This window comes from Microcaecilia unicolor, chromosome 7 (genome assembly GCF_901765095.1).
Source record: "Microcaecilia unicolor chromosome 7, aMicUni1.1, whole genome shotgun sequence".
Classification (NCBI taxonomy): domain Eukaryota; kingdom Metazoa; phylum Chordata; class Amphibia; order Gymnophiona; family Siphonopidae; genus Microcaecilia; species Microcaecilia unicolor.
Window position 1 is genome coordinate 218857642 of NC_044037.1, and position 15473 is coordinate 218873114.

Sequence of the window (15473 nt, forward strand, 5' to 3'; positions counted from 1 at the left end):
TTAAAGATAAATTATATATTTCTAACTAACAGTATTCTGGGATGAATACTATCAGGTCCAGGCGATTTGCTACTCTTCAATTTGTCAAATTGCACCAATACATCTTCCAGGTTTACAGATATTTGATTCTGTTTCTCTGCCTTATCAGCTTTGAATGCCATTTCTGGCACCGGTATCTCCCAAATCTTCCTTGCTGAAGACAGAAGCAAAGAATTCATTTAATCTCTCTGCTATGACCTTGTCGTCATCTAGCGGTCCAACTGATTCTTTTGCTAGCTTCTTGCTTCTAATATACCTAAAAATGTTTTTACTATGTGTGTTTTGCTTCCAATGCAATCTTTTTTTCAAAGTCTCTCTTTGCCTTCCTTATCAGCGCTTTGCATTTGACTTGCCATTCCTTGTATTTCTTATTATTTTCAGTCGGATACTTCTTCCATTTTCTGAAGGATTTTCTTTTACCTCTAATAGCTTCCTTCACCTCACTTTTTAACCATGCTGGCTGTCATTTGGCCTTCCTTCCACCTTTTTTAATAAATGGAATATAACTGGCCTGGATTTCTGAACAGCATCCACGCCTGATGTAAAATTTTGACCTTCACAGATGCTCCTCTAAGTTTTTTTTTCGACCGATCTTCTCATTTTATCATAGTCTCCTTTTTGAAAGCTAAATGCTAACAAACTGTATTTCCTGTGTGTACTTACTCCAGAGCTGATATCAAATCTGATCATATTATGATCACTGTTATTAAGTGGCCCCAGCACCACTACCTCCTGCACCAGATCATGTGCTCCACTAAGGACAAGGTCTAGAATTTTTCCTCCTCTTGTTGGCTCCTGAACCAGCTGCTCCATAAAGCACTCCTTGATTTTGTCAAGGAATTTTACCTCCCTAGCAAGCCCTGATGTTACATTTACCCAGTCAATATTGGTGTAATTGAAATCACCCATTATTATTGTGTTCCCCAGTTTGTTAGCCTCCCTAATTTCTGATAACATGTCTACATCTATTCATCCTGGCCAGGTGAACAGTAGTACACTCCTATCACTATCCTTTTCCTCTTTACACATGGAATTTCAATCCATAGGGATTCCAAGATGTGTTTTGTGACCTGAAAATGTTTTAGTCTATTTCCCTATCACCTTGATGTCCAACATGGCTCTTTCCCTTCTGCTGAAACAAGTGAGCCTCTTCCACCTGGACAACATGACTCAGCTCTCATTTTGAGCAGCGCCATGAAGGAACTCTTGAGCTGGTTTCACAGCCTCAAATCTTACAAAACTTCAAATCGTACAACACCCCTTGGCCCAAACTTGAGCTAAGTTGTGCAATAGAGATCACAGAGGATCATCTGTTTCTACCACTGGCATATTAAAAAAACCCCACAAAACTCAAGGGGGAAGAAATCCAAGGTGCTAGGGTGCAATCTCTAGGATTCATGGCAACCTGGTGCCCAGAATTTGTTGAGTCCTGAATGAAGTAATATCATCCTACAGTCGCAGGGCTCAAATGCACTCATGACTAGACCTGCTGAAATAGTGTGGTTTTGATTTGTTTCCAAAAGGATAAGTCAGTCTTTAGCCAGACATTGAGGAGTATTTTCAAAGCACTATAAGGGCTCCTTTTCAAAGCACTCAGACTTACAAAGTTCCATAGGTTACTATGGAACTTTGTAAGTCTAAGTGCTTTGAAAATACACTTCAATGTCTAGTAGTGGTGAATTCCATAGCCAAGGACCCACAAATGAGGAAGAGGGTTTACACGGATCTTCTTTGCTACCTTTCTCGTTAGGGACAAAGAGGAAACCTTAAGAGGAAGTTCTTATTCGGTGGGCCAGCTGGTAGCAATTTAATGAAGGAATGAGGAAGCTGGGCCACGTGATGCTTTAAAAATTAAAAGTCCACAGTTTTAGAGTAGGCATGATATATAACAAAGCCAGTATAGTAAAAGTAACACAAACGCTGTGTGCTCTATATCATGGTACTGCCTTTTGGGGACACTGAAGTACTCAGAGTAACAAATGGCAATCCTCAGAACAGTGAATTACAGTAATCAAAAATTGGGAAGATTAGTTGTTATTGTTTTTTTTTAGACATCTCAAGACACATAGGTTAAAGAACACCGGATCTTATCAACAGTGAATATGAAAAAAATTAGTTTTATGACAATTGGGATAGCAAAATGGCCAAGATCCAGAACACTAGGCAATTCTAATCTAGGGATTCTATTTACAATGAGAAACCAAGTCTCATGCAACTTTAATACCAACCTATTTTCAACTAACCAGGTCAAAAATTTTTCATATACTGTAGTTACATATCTCACCTATCTGTATATTATCAGTACGGACCCAGTAATGAACTGCTGATGCTTGTAAAATTAGGGATTGTGGGGATGACAGGGTAGCAAAGTCAAAACAATACTGCAGTCAGGATAACTGACAGGACATTAACAATGTGACATAAAATTGGGGGTAAACCAATTGAATTCCAATGCAAGAGTATTTCTTTATTTATATCAAACCAAATGAGCTTTTGACATCTAAGCAGAATAGACTCAATTGGCCTACCCCCAATTTTTGTATTTTGTTTCTTCTTGGTGTGCTTGGGGGCCTCTTCTGCTCTTTGTCCATATTAGCAATTTGACACCGATATTAGAAAAGGGTGAAAAACAAACATCAGAGCTACAGAGTAAATATATGGAGGCTGGCAATAAGATCACAAGAGGCCTTAGTGGAAGTTACCTGCTGCAGAGAATGTAGTATCTCCTGGGCTTTTCACTTAACTGAGGACTAAACCACAATATTGTATAGAAATGCTGCTAAATATGTCCAAGTGGTTTATAAGTGACGATAATTCTTGTGTGTAATGGAGGAAAAAGCCTCTGTAACCCCGGTCAAAATATTGTAATCTTGTGACCCACGGGGTGAACTCTTCATCGGCAAAAAACAATTTTATTTACAGACCTTGGGGATAGCGATGGGCGCCACATTTGCGCCAACAGTGGCGAATTTATTCATAGCGGATTATGAGGATAAGTGGCTCACGACATGTCCACAGAAAATCAACAATCATATGGCTGTGGTACATTGATGACGTGTTCTTGATCTGGAAAGGGGATGATAACAGTCTCAAACTGTTCGTTGAATGGCTTAACAGCAGGTGTGCCGAAATACAATTCACATATGAAATTTCCACCAGCAATATCCATTTTCTGGATATAAACATTCAAAGAAATGGAAACAACTGGAAGACGACTGTATTCAAAAAAACAACGGACAGGAATACACTTGCAATATGCCAGTTGTCACCCAAGAACCTTGAAGAACAGTCTTCCTTACGCACAACTTTTGAGGTACAGAAGGAACTGTACAGACAAAAAGGACTTTAAGTCACAAGCGAAAGATCTTATACACAATTTGGAAGACAGAAGGTATCCGACTGCAGTTGTCAGGCAAGCATACACTAGAGCCAAGTACAGCGAGCGGAATTATCTATTGTTGGACAATCAAGCTGGTGAGAGTAATAATAGTTTTGAAACATTCATCTTGAAATTTACAAGGGGCAGTGAAGAGGTGGGGTTAGAAAAAAACTGGATCATACAGACTCATCCTTTGTTTACAAAAAACAAGTTACGTAAAGCGTATTCCAGAGGAACACATCTAAAAGAAAAACTCAGTCCAGCACAATTAAGATCAAATTTGAATACCATAGGACCCAAAGGTCATTTCAGATGTGGTGGATGAAGCACGTGAATCATCACGAAAGAGGGTGACGAGTTTATCAATCCTGTGGATCTAAAAAAGTATTCCATCAACTCCTATACAAATTGTAGTTCTGATCATGTTGTGTATGTATTGCAAAGTCCCTGCTGTAAGTTGTATGTGGGAAAAACCACTCGGCAACTACACACTCGTTTAATAGAACACAAATCTTGCCTAAAACGTAAACAACTAGGTTCCCCTTTGACAGCACATTGCACTGCTACTAAACATGAATTCTTTGAATTCCATTGTTTTGTAATTGATCAAATTAAGTCAGATATTAGAGGGGGAGATAAAGCTTAACATCTCCTACAATTGGAGCAGCGATGGATCTTTAGGTTAAAATCCTTGGAACCAAAGGGACTCAATACGATTATACAATGGGCAACATTTTTTTAAAAAAGGATTGCCTTCAGGTTGAGGCTATCCCTTTAAACATTTTGAACCAGTGACGTCGCTTTGCATTAATGAGCGTCTATAAATTTAGGCGCCATTTCTGAGCAGACTGTTTGGAACAGCAGAGAGAATTTAAGCTGCATCCAAGTAAGTTGATATTACTCTGACATTTAAAATATAAATACTATGCTGCAGGGAGTATTACTGCTGATTTGCTAACAACTAAGACACTGATAAGTCCGGAGGATGGTCTTTTATTGTGGTTTCAATCATTGCAGATACCAGCATAAGCACGAGGCTGGTCTCCTTGACAAAGCCTATACGGTGAAACAAGACCCCGTCGGACGACTAAGATAAGTGTTACAGGCTTATGCGTCAATGTAAAAATGGCAGATGCACAATTTACACACACGATTTAGAAATTTAAAGTGTTAATGATAAAGAAGATTGGAGGGTTTTTGCTGATAAAGAGTTCACCCCGTGGGTCACAAGATTACAATATTTGGACCAGGGTTACAGAGGTTTTTTCTCCATTACACACAAGAATTATCACCACTTATAAACCACTTGGACATATTTAGCAGTATCTCCTGGGCTACCATTCTGAAGGTACTCAAAACTGACCTGGAAAGCTATTATATTGTACAATGAAAAAGAGGAAAGTAAACAACACTGCCTACCAAAAAGATATGTCCCAGCTCCATGCTCATGTCCCATCGTCTCAGATCGCAAGCTGCTGTAATGGTCATTCTCTGAAGTAATTGCTTTCTTTGGCTCAGCTAAGATTGCTTTATAACCTTCAAACAAGAAAAAGGACTCTCAGTACCTGTTTCATACTATAACACACCATCTACTTCTACAGATTCAGTACTGCTCAGAGAAAACTCCCACAAAGAATTAGTTCTTTCTACCTATACCCGTTTTTCTGAGGGTCCTTATGATTATAGAGAGCCAGCCTCCTCAGTCCAGCATTACATTTTTGTTCACAGGTCCACACCCACATATCACACTGTCTGAGCCAGTCCAAGTTTCAGTCTGCACCAGCTTTGGTAGACAACAGTAAAATGAGGCGCACATACACTGGCAGCCCAGCCGCAGGCCAAGCATGGACCAGGCATATTGAGGCAAGACCTTCCCAAGCAGCAAATCCAATGTACCTCCACCCTTAGCCAAGATAGCCCAGGTAATCCATAGTGACAGAAATGTACAAAGTGACCATAAACAGCACCAAGCTCATGTGGTCTGCTTTGTTTCCCTACTTTATGCTCTGCTACAGACTCTGCAAGGTCTTCACTTTTATCTGCTGATCCAACATTAAGGGTCCACTACACCTGTTCCATACTTCTGTCAATTTAAACCCTATATTTAAACTTCTTCATCTCCACTGAGATACTGTGAAAGGCATCTACTATAGGATATTGTGGAATACTGGCAGGAGTTACCACTGTTTGGAGCTGAAGCAAATATTTAACAAATAACTTGAGGGAAGATGTTAATATTCTTACATTTGTCACAGTTCTCTATGGCCAACGCAGCTTGAGATGGCTTCAGATACCTCACATAACCCAAACCTTTACTCTCACCGGTGGCTTTGTTCTTGATAATACTGCAATATTCAATGTCTCCATGCACCTGCATAGACAGAGAGAGCTGTGATAAATAAACCTGTATGTCAGTACAGAGAAAAGAAAGGATGATGCCATTTGTGAGCTATGATAATCAAACAGGTCCCTTCTTCAGGAGTGAAGAGTTCCCATTTCCTCCAGGTCTAGAACTGAACTCTACAAAAGTGCTTACCAATCTTTTTGTGGCCGCAATCCCATGAACGTGGACAAATAAAATTGTGTAACCTTCCCCAGAGATGCAGAATAATGATGAACCTATGGAGAATGCACCCAGGTCATGACCCCATCTGGGCTCCTGACCCACAGTCTGGGAAGCTCTCTGTTCTAGTTATAGTTTATTGGACTTGATAAATTGTCCTAGCTACCAAGGCAGAGCAGAATGGAGTACAAACTAATAATATAATAGAAAAAGAAAAGGAACACCATTTAATGATAGGAAAGAAAAGCAATCACTCAAAGAAGGAGCAGTAACACACAGAGAGAAAAATACATTAATTTTTTGACCCTACATTCTGACAGAGATTCCTGGTCAAAGGCTTCCCTGAATAGCCAGGCTTTCAAATTTGCTTTGAAGCTCCTGAGAGACAAATCACTGCAAAGGGATAATCAGGGACACCCATCTTAAAAGCCTTAAATGTCAACAGAGCAATTTTGTACATGAGCCAGTGATGTTGTTTTAGTAAAGGGGTTGTGTGATCGGTGCAATGGGTGTGGCATAGTAATCTTATAGCTGTATTCTGTAGTCTTTTTGACAGCAGAACGAGGTAAGCCTGAGTAGATGATGTTAAAGTAGTCGAGACTAACAACAAACCACATCTCTACAATGAGATATGGTTAGTGACTGCAAAAGACTGGAACCAAAGCTAGGGCTGAATAGGGAGCACCTGTCTATTAGAGTCAATAATGTACCGACAGGCTGGGGCACTTTCCATTACTATACATTAGCAAAATTGAGTATCCAAGAGAATTTCCTCTAGTTCTTAGTGGAAGCACAGAGCAGGGTATGCAGCTCAAATCTGCCCCAACTGAAAGAGATGACAGATGCTTCTGTTCTGCACTGCGCCTCTACTACTGCCTCTCTGGGTGTGATCTGAACAAGTGGGACGATCGTTGACCCATCCTCCCGCACTGTGTCTCCTCTACTGCTTCTCTGGGTGTGATCTGAAATGGTGGAATGATTGTTGACTCATCCTGCAGCACTGTCATGCACACGCTCAATGATCCAAAAAACCAATCAGTTCAAATGACCTTATAATAAAACTCAAAACAATTCTTTTATTTTTGTTTCCGAAAAAATCATACAAAATGGCGAACAAAAGAAGACCAGTGTACAAATTAATGTAAAGAGTATCAAAAACATGCTAATTCTAAATGTATATATACTCGGTGTAGCTAATCATAACACTCAATCCATAAAATAATTATCCCAATATGATGTTAGAATTGTTTTGAGTTTTGTTACAAGGACATTTAAACCAACTATGTTTTGGATCTTTCCTTGTTAGTTCTGGGTCAATTTTATTACATGCACATATTCAGGCAGAAGCTGGGAAGAAAAGGTAGATGCTGAAAGCTCTGATGCACTCAAGAGAAAAACTCATGGCTTGTAAAGTAACAGACTGTTTATTCAGAAATAAGTCTACGCAACCACAAGCACAATAAATATGAGAATGAATTATTCTGAAGTCTTTGACAGCTGGATCCCTAGCAGTAGGATCGTTAAGACTACCCCTAGAAGTCAAAGCTGCCATTTTGAATATAGGCCAGCAATGGGGCAGGTTTTTTCCTGCCCTCTCCACTAACCCACCAGAGACACCCCTGTTGAGTGCTAGGGGAGAGAGGAGTGATCTGGATGCTCAATTGGGGTGGGGATGATCTTTTCTTTTTTTTTTTAAGTAGTGGGCCACAACTACATGCAGATAATGTGGATGCAGTTACACACTATGCTGGATTCTATACAGTGTGCCTAGAGATCTGCACTGAAATCCAGGTGTATTCTATAACAGCGTGCATAACTTAATTGGCTTAACAAACTAACCAGAACTGATAACAGCACTTAACAAGCAATGAGCACTAACTGGCAATAATTAGAAGTTACATGCACAACTCGCTAAGCGTATTCTGTAATGAACTGCGCAGTTCAAAAGGGGAAGGGAAATGGGCATTCCAAAATTTACACGCGTAGTTATAGAATATGGCCCAGTGCGCATAAATCTATGCGAGGGGATTTATGCCACATTTTTACTGGTATAAATGGAGGTGTGCAGTTTTAGGCGCTGGGTATCAACTAAGCATATTCTATATACTGTGCCTAAATCTAGGTGCCGCTTATAGAATCTGGCCCTATGCACCAATGTAGTATGGTAAATGTCTGCCCTGTGCAAAAACTGCAACCAATGCTAGGCATGCCCTCAAAATTTATCACACAAACTTTTCACTTCATTTTTACAATGCTTCTCTAGAGTTAGGAGTGATTCTGGAGGACTGGAGAAGAGCAGATGTGATCCCTCTCCACAAAAGTGGAAATAAGGAAGAGGCTGGGAACTACAGGCCAGTAAGTCTGACTTCTGTGCTAAGTATATTGACTGGAACACTTTTAAAATAAAGAATAGTAAAGGTTTTGGAATCCAATGGATTACAGGACCTGAGGCAACATGGGTTCACTAGAGACAGGTCTTTGTCAGACAAATCTGATTAATTTCTTTGATTGGGTGAACAAAAGAGTTGGATTGAGGGAGAGCGTTAGATGTGGTGTATTTAGATTTTAGCAGCCTTTGACATGGTTCCTCATAGACAACTAATAAATAAACTGAGTACCCTCAGTATGGGCCCTAAAGTGACTGACTGGGTTAGGAACTACTTGAGTGGATGGCGACAGAGAGTAATGGTAAATGGAGTTCATTCTGAGGAAAAGGATGTTACCAATGAGGTGATGCAAGGTTCGGTTCTTGAGTCAGTTCTCTTTAACATTTTTGTAATGTAAGCGATATTGCTGAAGGGTTGTCTGGTAAGGTTTGCATCTTTGCGGATGACACCAAAATCTACAATAGGGTAGACAACCCCCGATGGTGTGGATAACATGAGGAAGGACTTAGCGAAGCTATAGGAATGGTCTGGAATTTGGCAGCTTAGATTTAACGCTAAAAAATGCAGGGTTGTGCATCTGAGATGCAAAAACCCAAGAGAACTGTACAGTTTATGGGGTTTATGCATGAAAGAGGAGCAAGACTTGGGTATGATTGTATGTGATGATCCTAAGGTGGCCAAATAGGTAGAAAAGGCGATGGCAAAATCTAAAAGGATGCTCAGGTGCAGAGAGAGAGAGGAATAGCCAGTAGGAAAAAGGAGGTGATGATGCCCTTGTATAACTACTACTATAAATCATTTCTATAGCGCTACCAGTCGTACGCAGCGCTTCACAATTGAACATGAAGAAAAGACAGTCCCTGCTCAAAAGAGCTTACAATCTAAATCAGGACAGACAGACAGGACCAATAAGGATAAGGGTAGGACAGACAGAAGGACACATAGGGAAAGGGTCTATTGAAGAGAGGAAGACAAGATAAAGGTTACGAGCAAGTGATGTAACCCTCTTCACCTACCAACACAGCATGACTATGATCGAACAGGACATCACGCAATCTTCATCCATTCCGACCCTCCACTTATACCTCATACGATCACTACACAACCTTGCACCTGTCATCCACTGACTGGGCAAACACCCCTGACGGCACTATGTAAGCTACATTGAGCCCGCGAATAGGTGGGAAAATGTGGGGTACAAATGCAACAAATAAATAAATAAATATCTTCTGCTAAGAGTTTGGCTCTAGATATGTTCTCCTTCCTAATACATGTCTGGAAGGTTAACCGTCACCAAGTATGCTTGATCCCATTTGGTGCTCCTCCCCTCCTCCTCAAACTGGAAAAAACTGGGAAAAGCTGTGATCAATTACCTCTGACTCATTCACAATGTCCCTTCCTATGTATCTTGGCTACAAAATTCAACCCTTGTCCGTGCTTAAGTTTATAGGCTAGCATCTTATCTGGTTTGTTTTCTCTCTCTTTGTCGTTCAAGCTGATGCAATTACCTCTGCCATTCATAGGGTGCTCAGCTTTACTGAAAGTTAGTGAGCTCCTTAAGTGTTGACTGAAGCTCCCTTGCTTTTGTGTAAGCCCTTAGTTTCTGTTATCTGCAGTTTCAAATTTTTTCACTCTTAACCTTGCTTTTTTCTCCCTAGCAACTAACATCATCTCTGAAAACTCAAACCATCCCCTGGACATTAATGCTTCTCTAGTGAGACCTCATTTAGAATACTGTGTAGAATTCTGGAGACTGCACCTTCAAAAAGATATAAGCAGGATGGATTCGGTCCAGACGGTGGCTACTGAAATGGTGAGTGGTCTTCATCATAAACTGTGTGAGGACAAAGATCTCAATATGTATACTTTGGAAGAAAGGCAGGGGAGGGGAGATATGACAGAAACATTTAAATACCTAAGCAGCATAGGAATTCACTAAAAAAAAATGCTGTCTATAATGTACAAAATTTTAGCTATTCAGAAACACATCTAATTTGTTTTTTTTTTTGTTGTTGTTACATTTGTACCCCGCACTTTCCCACTCACGGCAGGCTCAATGCGGCTTACATGGGGCAATGGAGGGTTAAGTGACTTGCCCAGAGTCACAAGGAGCTGCCTGTGCCTGAAGTGGGAATCGAACTCAGTTCCTCAGTTCCCCAGGACCAAAGTCCACCACCCTAACCACTAGGCCACTCCTCCACTCTGACTTTGGGAGGGAATTTATTTATTTGTTGCATTTGTATCCCACATTTTCCCACCTATTTGCAGGCTCAATGTGGCTTACAATGCTCCGTTATGGCATTCGCCATTCCAGAGTAGAAGATAACAATTGGTGTTGCTTAGAGATCATGGATGACATAATAGAATTAAGCAAACAGATATAGGAAGAAAGCAGTTCAGAATATAAGGTAAAGTGATGATGTGGTACATTTACAGTTCTTGATCGTTGTGGTATGTCTTGTTGAAGAGATAGGTCTTCAGAGATTTACGAAAGTTGATTAGTTTGTAAATTGTTTTTAGGTTAAGCGGTAAGGCGTTCCACAACTGCGTACACATGTAGGAAAAGCTGGACGCATGTGTTAGCCTGTACTTTAGACCTTTACAGCTAGGAAAGTGAAGATTAAGGAATGTGCGGGATGATCTTTTAGCATTCCTGGGTGGCAAGTCCACCAGGTCTAGCATGTAGGTCAGGGCTTCTCCGTGAATGATTTTATGAACTAGAGTGCATACCTTGAACGCGATACATTCTTTAAGTGCAAGCCAGTGTAACTTTTCTCTTAGGGGTTTTGCACTTTCGTATTTTGTTTTTCCAAATATGAGTCTGGCTGCAGTGTTCTGGGCTGTTTGAAGTTTCTTGATAATCTGTTCTTTACAACCAGCGTAAAGTGCATTGCCATAATCTAGGTGACTTAGCACCATTGACTATACCAGATTGCGAAAGATGATCCTTGGGAAGAAAGGTCTTACGCTTTTAAGTTTCCACATCGAATGGAACATCTTCTTAGTTGTATTCTTCACATGACTTTCAAGTGTAAGATTTCGATCAATGGTAACTCCAAGAATTTTCAAGGTGTCTGAAGCGGGAAGGGAGAAGTTTGGTGTGGTTATGGTGGTAAATTTGCTTGTGTTGTGAAGTAAGTATGAGACATTATGTTTTTTTGGCATTAAGATTCAACTGAAATGCATCCACCCATGAATGCATGATTTGGAAGCTTTGGTTGATCATGACGTCATCTGCGTATATGTGTGGATTGAGGTTTTGATTGGATAGTAACCTGGCCAAGGGTGTCATCATTAGGTTGAAGAGGTTGCTTAGTAGCTTGGTATGATAAACTAGCATCATGAATTGATTTGTAATGGAGATTCTTACAATTCGGAAAATGGAGAAGCAAATAGTCTCTCAACACAGGATGGGCATTACGTGATGTAACTGCAGCAAGTGTTGCATATAACCAGGTAGAAGACAAACTAAAATTTGATAAATAAGGGCACACAGTTCAAAGGTGACTCTAGCAGTGATATGGAGGCCACTGGCCTATAATTAGATACTTTACTCATGCTAGCCTTGGGGTTCTTAGGAACAGGCATGAGAAATATTTTTCCTTTGTCTGTAGGAAATATGCCCTTTAATACTCAGGCCCCTAAATTTAGACCTGCCATTCATTCATTTGCCTTTTTGCTGTGCCTGATCACAACTACAGAAGGTGGAAAACAAGGACAGTGCTGGGAAGATGTTCACGGTCTGTGCCCTGAAAATGGCAAGGATAGATCAAGTATACATATGTAGTATCATACCATACCTCATGGTATGAGTTTACCTTGTTGGGAAGATTGGATGGACAATACAGGTCTTTATTTGTCGTCATCTACTATGTTAAAATTGGGAGCCTAATTTAGGGGTCCTAAGCTGCTAAATAGCATGCATAACTGTAAACTAAAAATTTTTTTTTTTAAGGGACATATCAGGGGGTGGAAAGGGGGCATTGCTGCAATAATCAGTTAGTACAGTTATAGTTGGGCATGACCATTAACACAAAAACAGAAAAATGCCATTTTTATGGCTGCAGCAAAAAAATGGCCTTAGCACGCGGGAAACACCTTTGTAACGGTGCAATAAGACCACTTTTTGCTGCAGCTTACTAAAAGGACCCCTTAGGTGCTTAGTGCTGAAAATGAATATTAAGCTCCAAATTGTTTTCCCTGCCCTAAATCTGCTCCTGTTGCCACCCATTTTTTTAGGGGCAAAATATAGCAGCTTAATGAATCTAGGAGATTATTATTATAGGCACTGAGCAGTAGTACATTTTCCAAGTCGTCAATTTATGAGTCTAACTCTCAAAGAGGTCAATGCAGAAAGCTTCCTGTGTGGTCACTGCAGGTTTAAACACAATCTTACCATGAGCTGGCAATGCAGAAAGGGTTTCAGCACAGGTGTTAACTCGCACTGAAACCCTGATAACATGTGCAATGAAATGAATGCAAATGCACTGCATTTGCTATCCCATGGCATGAAAAAAAAAAAAAAAGCTTTAGCTACATAAGTACTGTGAGAAAATGTATGCCAGAGTCTGGGGAAGCACAGAAAGGTTGGTTGAGAGGAGTGGGTGTCTACCAGCACCTTCTCCCCCCAACCCGACCTCCCTGCCCTGAATGTCTGCATGCGCCCCCCCCCCCCCCCCCCCGACACAAGCTGACCCTCTCCCCCTCCCTCCCCGCAGTTCAAAAAATGTCCTTGTGTAGTGCCCCTCCCCCCAAAGTAAAAAAAACATTAAGTCCCTTGTGTCTAGTGGCACCCTCCCACAGCCAACCCAAAGCCACCCAGCATACCTTATAGGAAAGGGAGGAGTGAAGCTCACTTGCTCTGTCTCTGGCGCTGCCATCTTGAAAAATGGCAGCAACTTGTTCTGTCAAAGCACAAAGTAACAGTGAAGGAGACAAGATGGATGATGTAAAGATCCATCTTGTCTCCTTCACTGTTACTTTGTGCTTTGGCTTTAGCAGTGTGAAGGTTTGTTTTCTTCTGTGTTTGTCGCAGACCTTGTTCTGTGCCAGAAGCAGGAGTGAGCATCACTCCTGCTTCTCTTATAAGGTATATCAGGTGGGTTCGGGTAGGCGGGTGCCTCTAGACACCAGGGATTAAATTGTTTTGAATCAAATCTGGGAGAAATTAGAAACACCACTATGCTCAAAATTTCATCATACAAATAATACATGCTTGCATGCACTTTGGGGATGTGAAAGAATTAAAGCTTACTGGTAGGACATATATATTATTTATGGCGCCTTCGTAAAACATAATTTTCAGTTCACACCATTAGATATTTTGTTTGGGAAAATGGATTTGTATGGTGTCTCCAGTAAAAGGCTAAATGGTTAATAAACCAGGCAACAACAGTGGAGAAGTGCATTTTCAATCACTGGATGAAGGCTGATCCACCCTGGCAATGGAGGAATCAGCTCCCAGGAGCTTGTTACACTTATAAACGTCAAAAACACTTTTTATTAATTTGGGATTATTATATCCAAAGTCTATCTCCCAGAGCCAGAAGTTTAATACTCAATGATCTGAGCATTCTACCCACTAATACAAGATCCTTGGTAGCTCAACCCTCTGTTTTATCGAGGTGAAAGGGGGGGGGGGGGGGGAATAAGTGAGGTAGGGAGTGATGTATTTTTCTGCTTGTGGTAGATCCACTGGAGCCATTTTGAGTCCAGGCTCCTTGGATCTGCTTAGTGTTGCAAATTTGGATTGGGAAGAGTAGTTAAATTGATTCGATAGCCTTCATAGTTGTATACAGGGATTTTATTTTTTTTTTAAATATTGGTTGGGGGCGGGAGGGAATGGGCCGAGTCAGGCAGGAGGGAGGTTGTCCATGGGCCGATGCAGATCGTCGGCAATTTTTTTTTTTGTAATATGTCACCCTTCCTGTCAGTGCCTGAGCTGAATGCAGCTCAGGCACTAACAGGAAGGGTGACATTTGGCAATGTGATGCAGATTACTGCTGCCATTTTAAGACAGCAGTAATCTGCATGCATACAGCGGCAAATTCTTTTGCAGGAACACTGCATGCGGTCAGCAGCTAAAACACACTGCTTTCTATATCCGCCTCCAAGTCAAGAACCTAAACCCTTTGAATATCAGCCTCTCTGCTTTCTCTTTAGAGAAGGAAAGTTCTGCGTTTTCTGAAGATGATGGACAGCACTCTATAAAAATAAAATAACCTGTGACAAACATATTTTACCTTAAATTTTCTCTCAGATCTTCCTCAGTATAGGATTTTGGAATCATGACGAAGATTCGTGTAAGCTCTTCATCTTCAACATCTCTGTGGCTCCCAGAAGACCGAGACTGTGCGATAAAAACCTTCAACGACATTTGGAAGTTTAGAAAACCACTTACATGAACAGCACTTAATACTGAGGTGACAGCAGAAAAAATATACAAATAGCCTTTCTATCATCAGCCTAGTTACTCCTATCCAAACTGCAAGGATGTAGCCCATTTCCCTGTTACTGAAGTTGCCTGCTTTATTTATTTGTGACTTGATACACTGCCCTTCTAGGTAAAAACCAAATCAAAGCAGTTCATATCAGTGATCCAGCTTTAAATATAACCATTTCACATAAAAATAGAATAAAACGTAAAAATTAAAACACATACAAAAATTTCCAATACTCACATCATAAACTTTCCAAATACAATATAAAACCAGACTTTTCAAGCCAGTCATGATCCCAAAAAAAGCTAACTTGTAAAAAAAAAGTATGTAATCCCTTTTTGAAGCAATCCAATCGCACCTCAGTCTACAAACTATGCAGAAGAATATTCCATAATGACGGAGCCAAGAAAAAAAAGCTGATTCTCTTGTACAGTTTAATCTAGTACAGGAGGAATTCATAGTCAATTTTCAGGTTGCGGTTGTAATGCTCTTCTTGGCTACCAAAGCATTACTAAACCCATACAATCCAAAACAGATACCTTGATTTCATACAGTATGTAGCCGATGTATTCATAGACTATCATCCCTGATCCAAGTCAGGTTTTATTTTCCTAGCTGGTTCTCCTCCATCCTGGGTAGATGAACATACAAATTCCCATACTTAA

The 15473-nt window shown here is 40.5% G+C and overlaps 1 protein-coding gene across 1 annotated transcript in view; it reads right to left on the reverse strand.

Annotated features, from left to right (window-relative positions):
• Positions 1-15473, reverse strand: part of RBM45 (RNA binding motif protein 45) — a 95928-nt gene that overhangs the window by 65264 nt on the left and 15191 nt on the right. Inside the window, 3 exon segments of the mRNA XM_030210623.1 lie at positions 4838-4954; positions 5663-5789; positions 14598-14732. Of these exon segments, the coding sequence (XP_030066483.1) occupies positions 4838-4954; positions 5663-5789; positions 14598-14732 (379 nt within the window).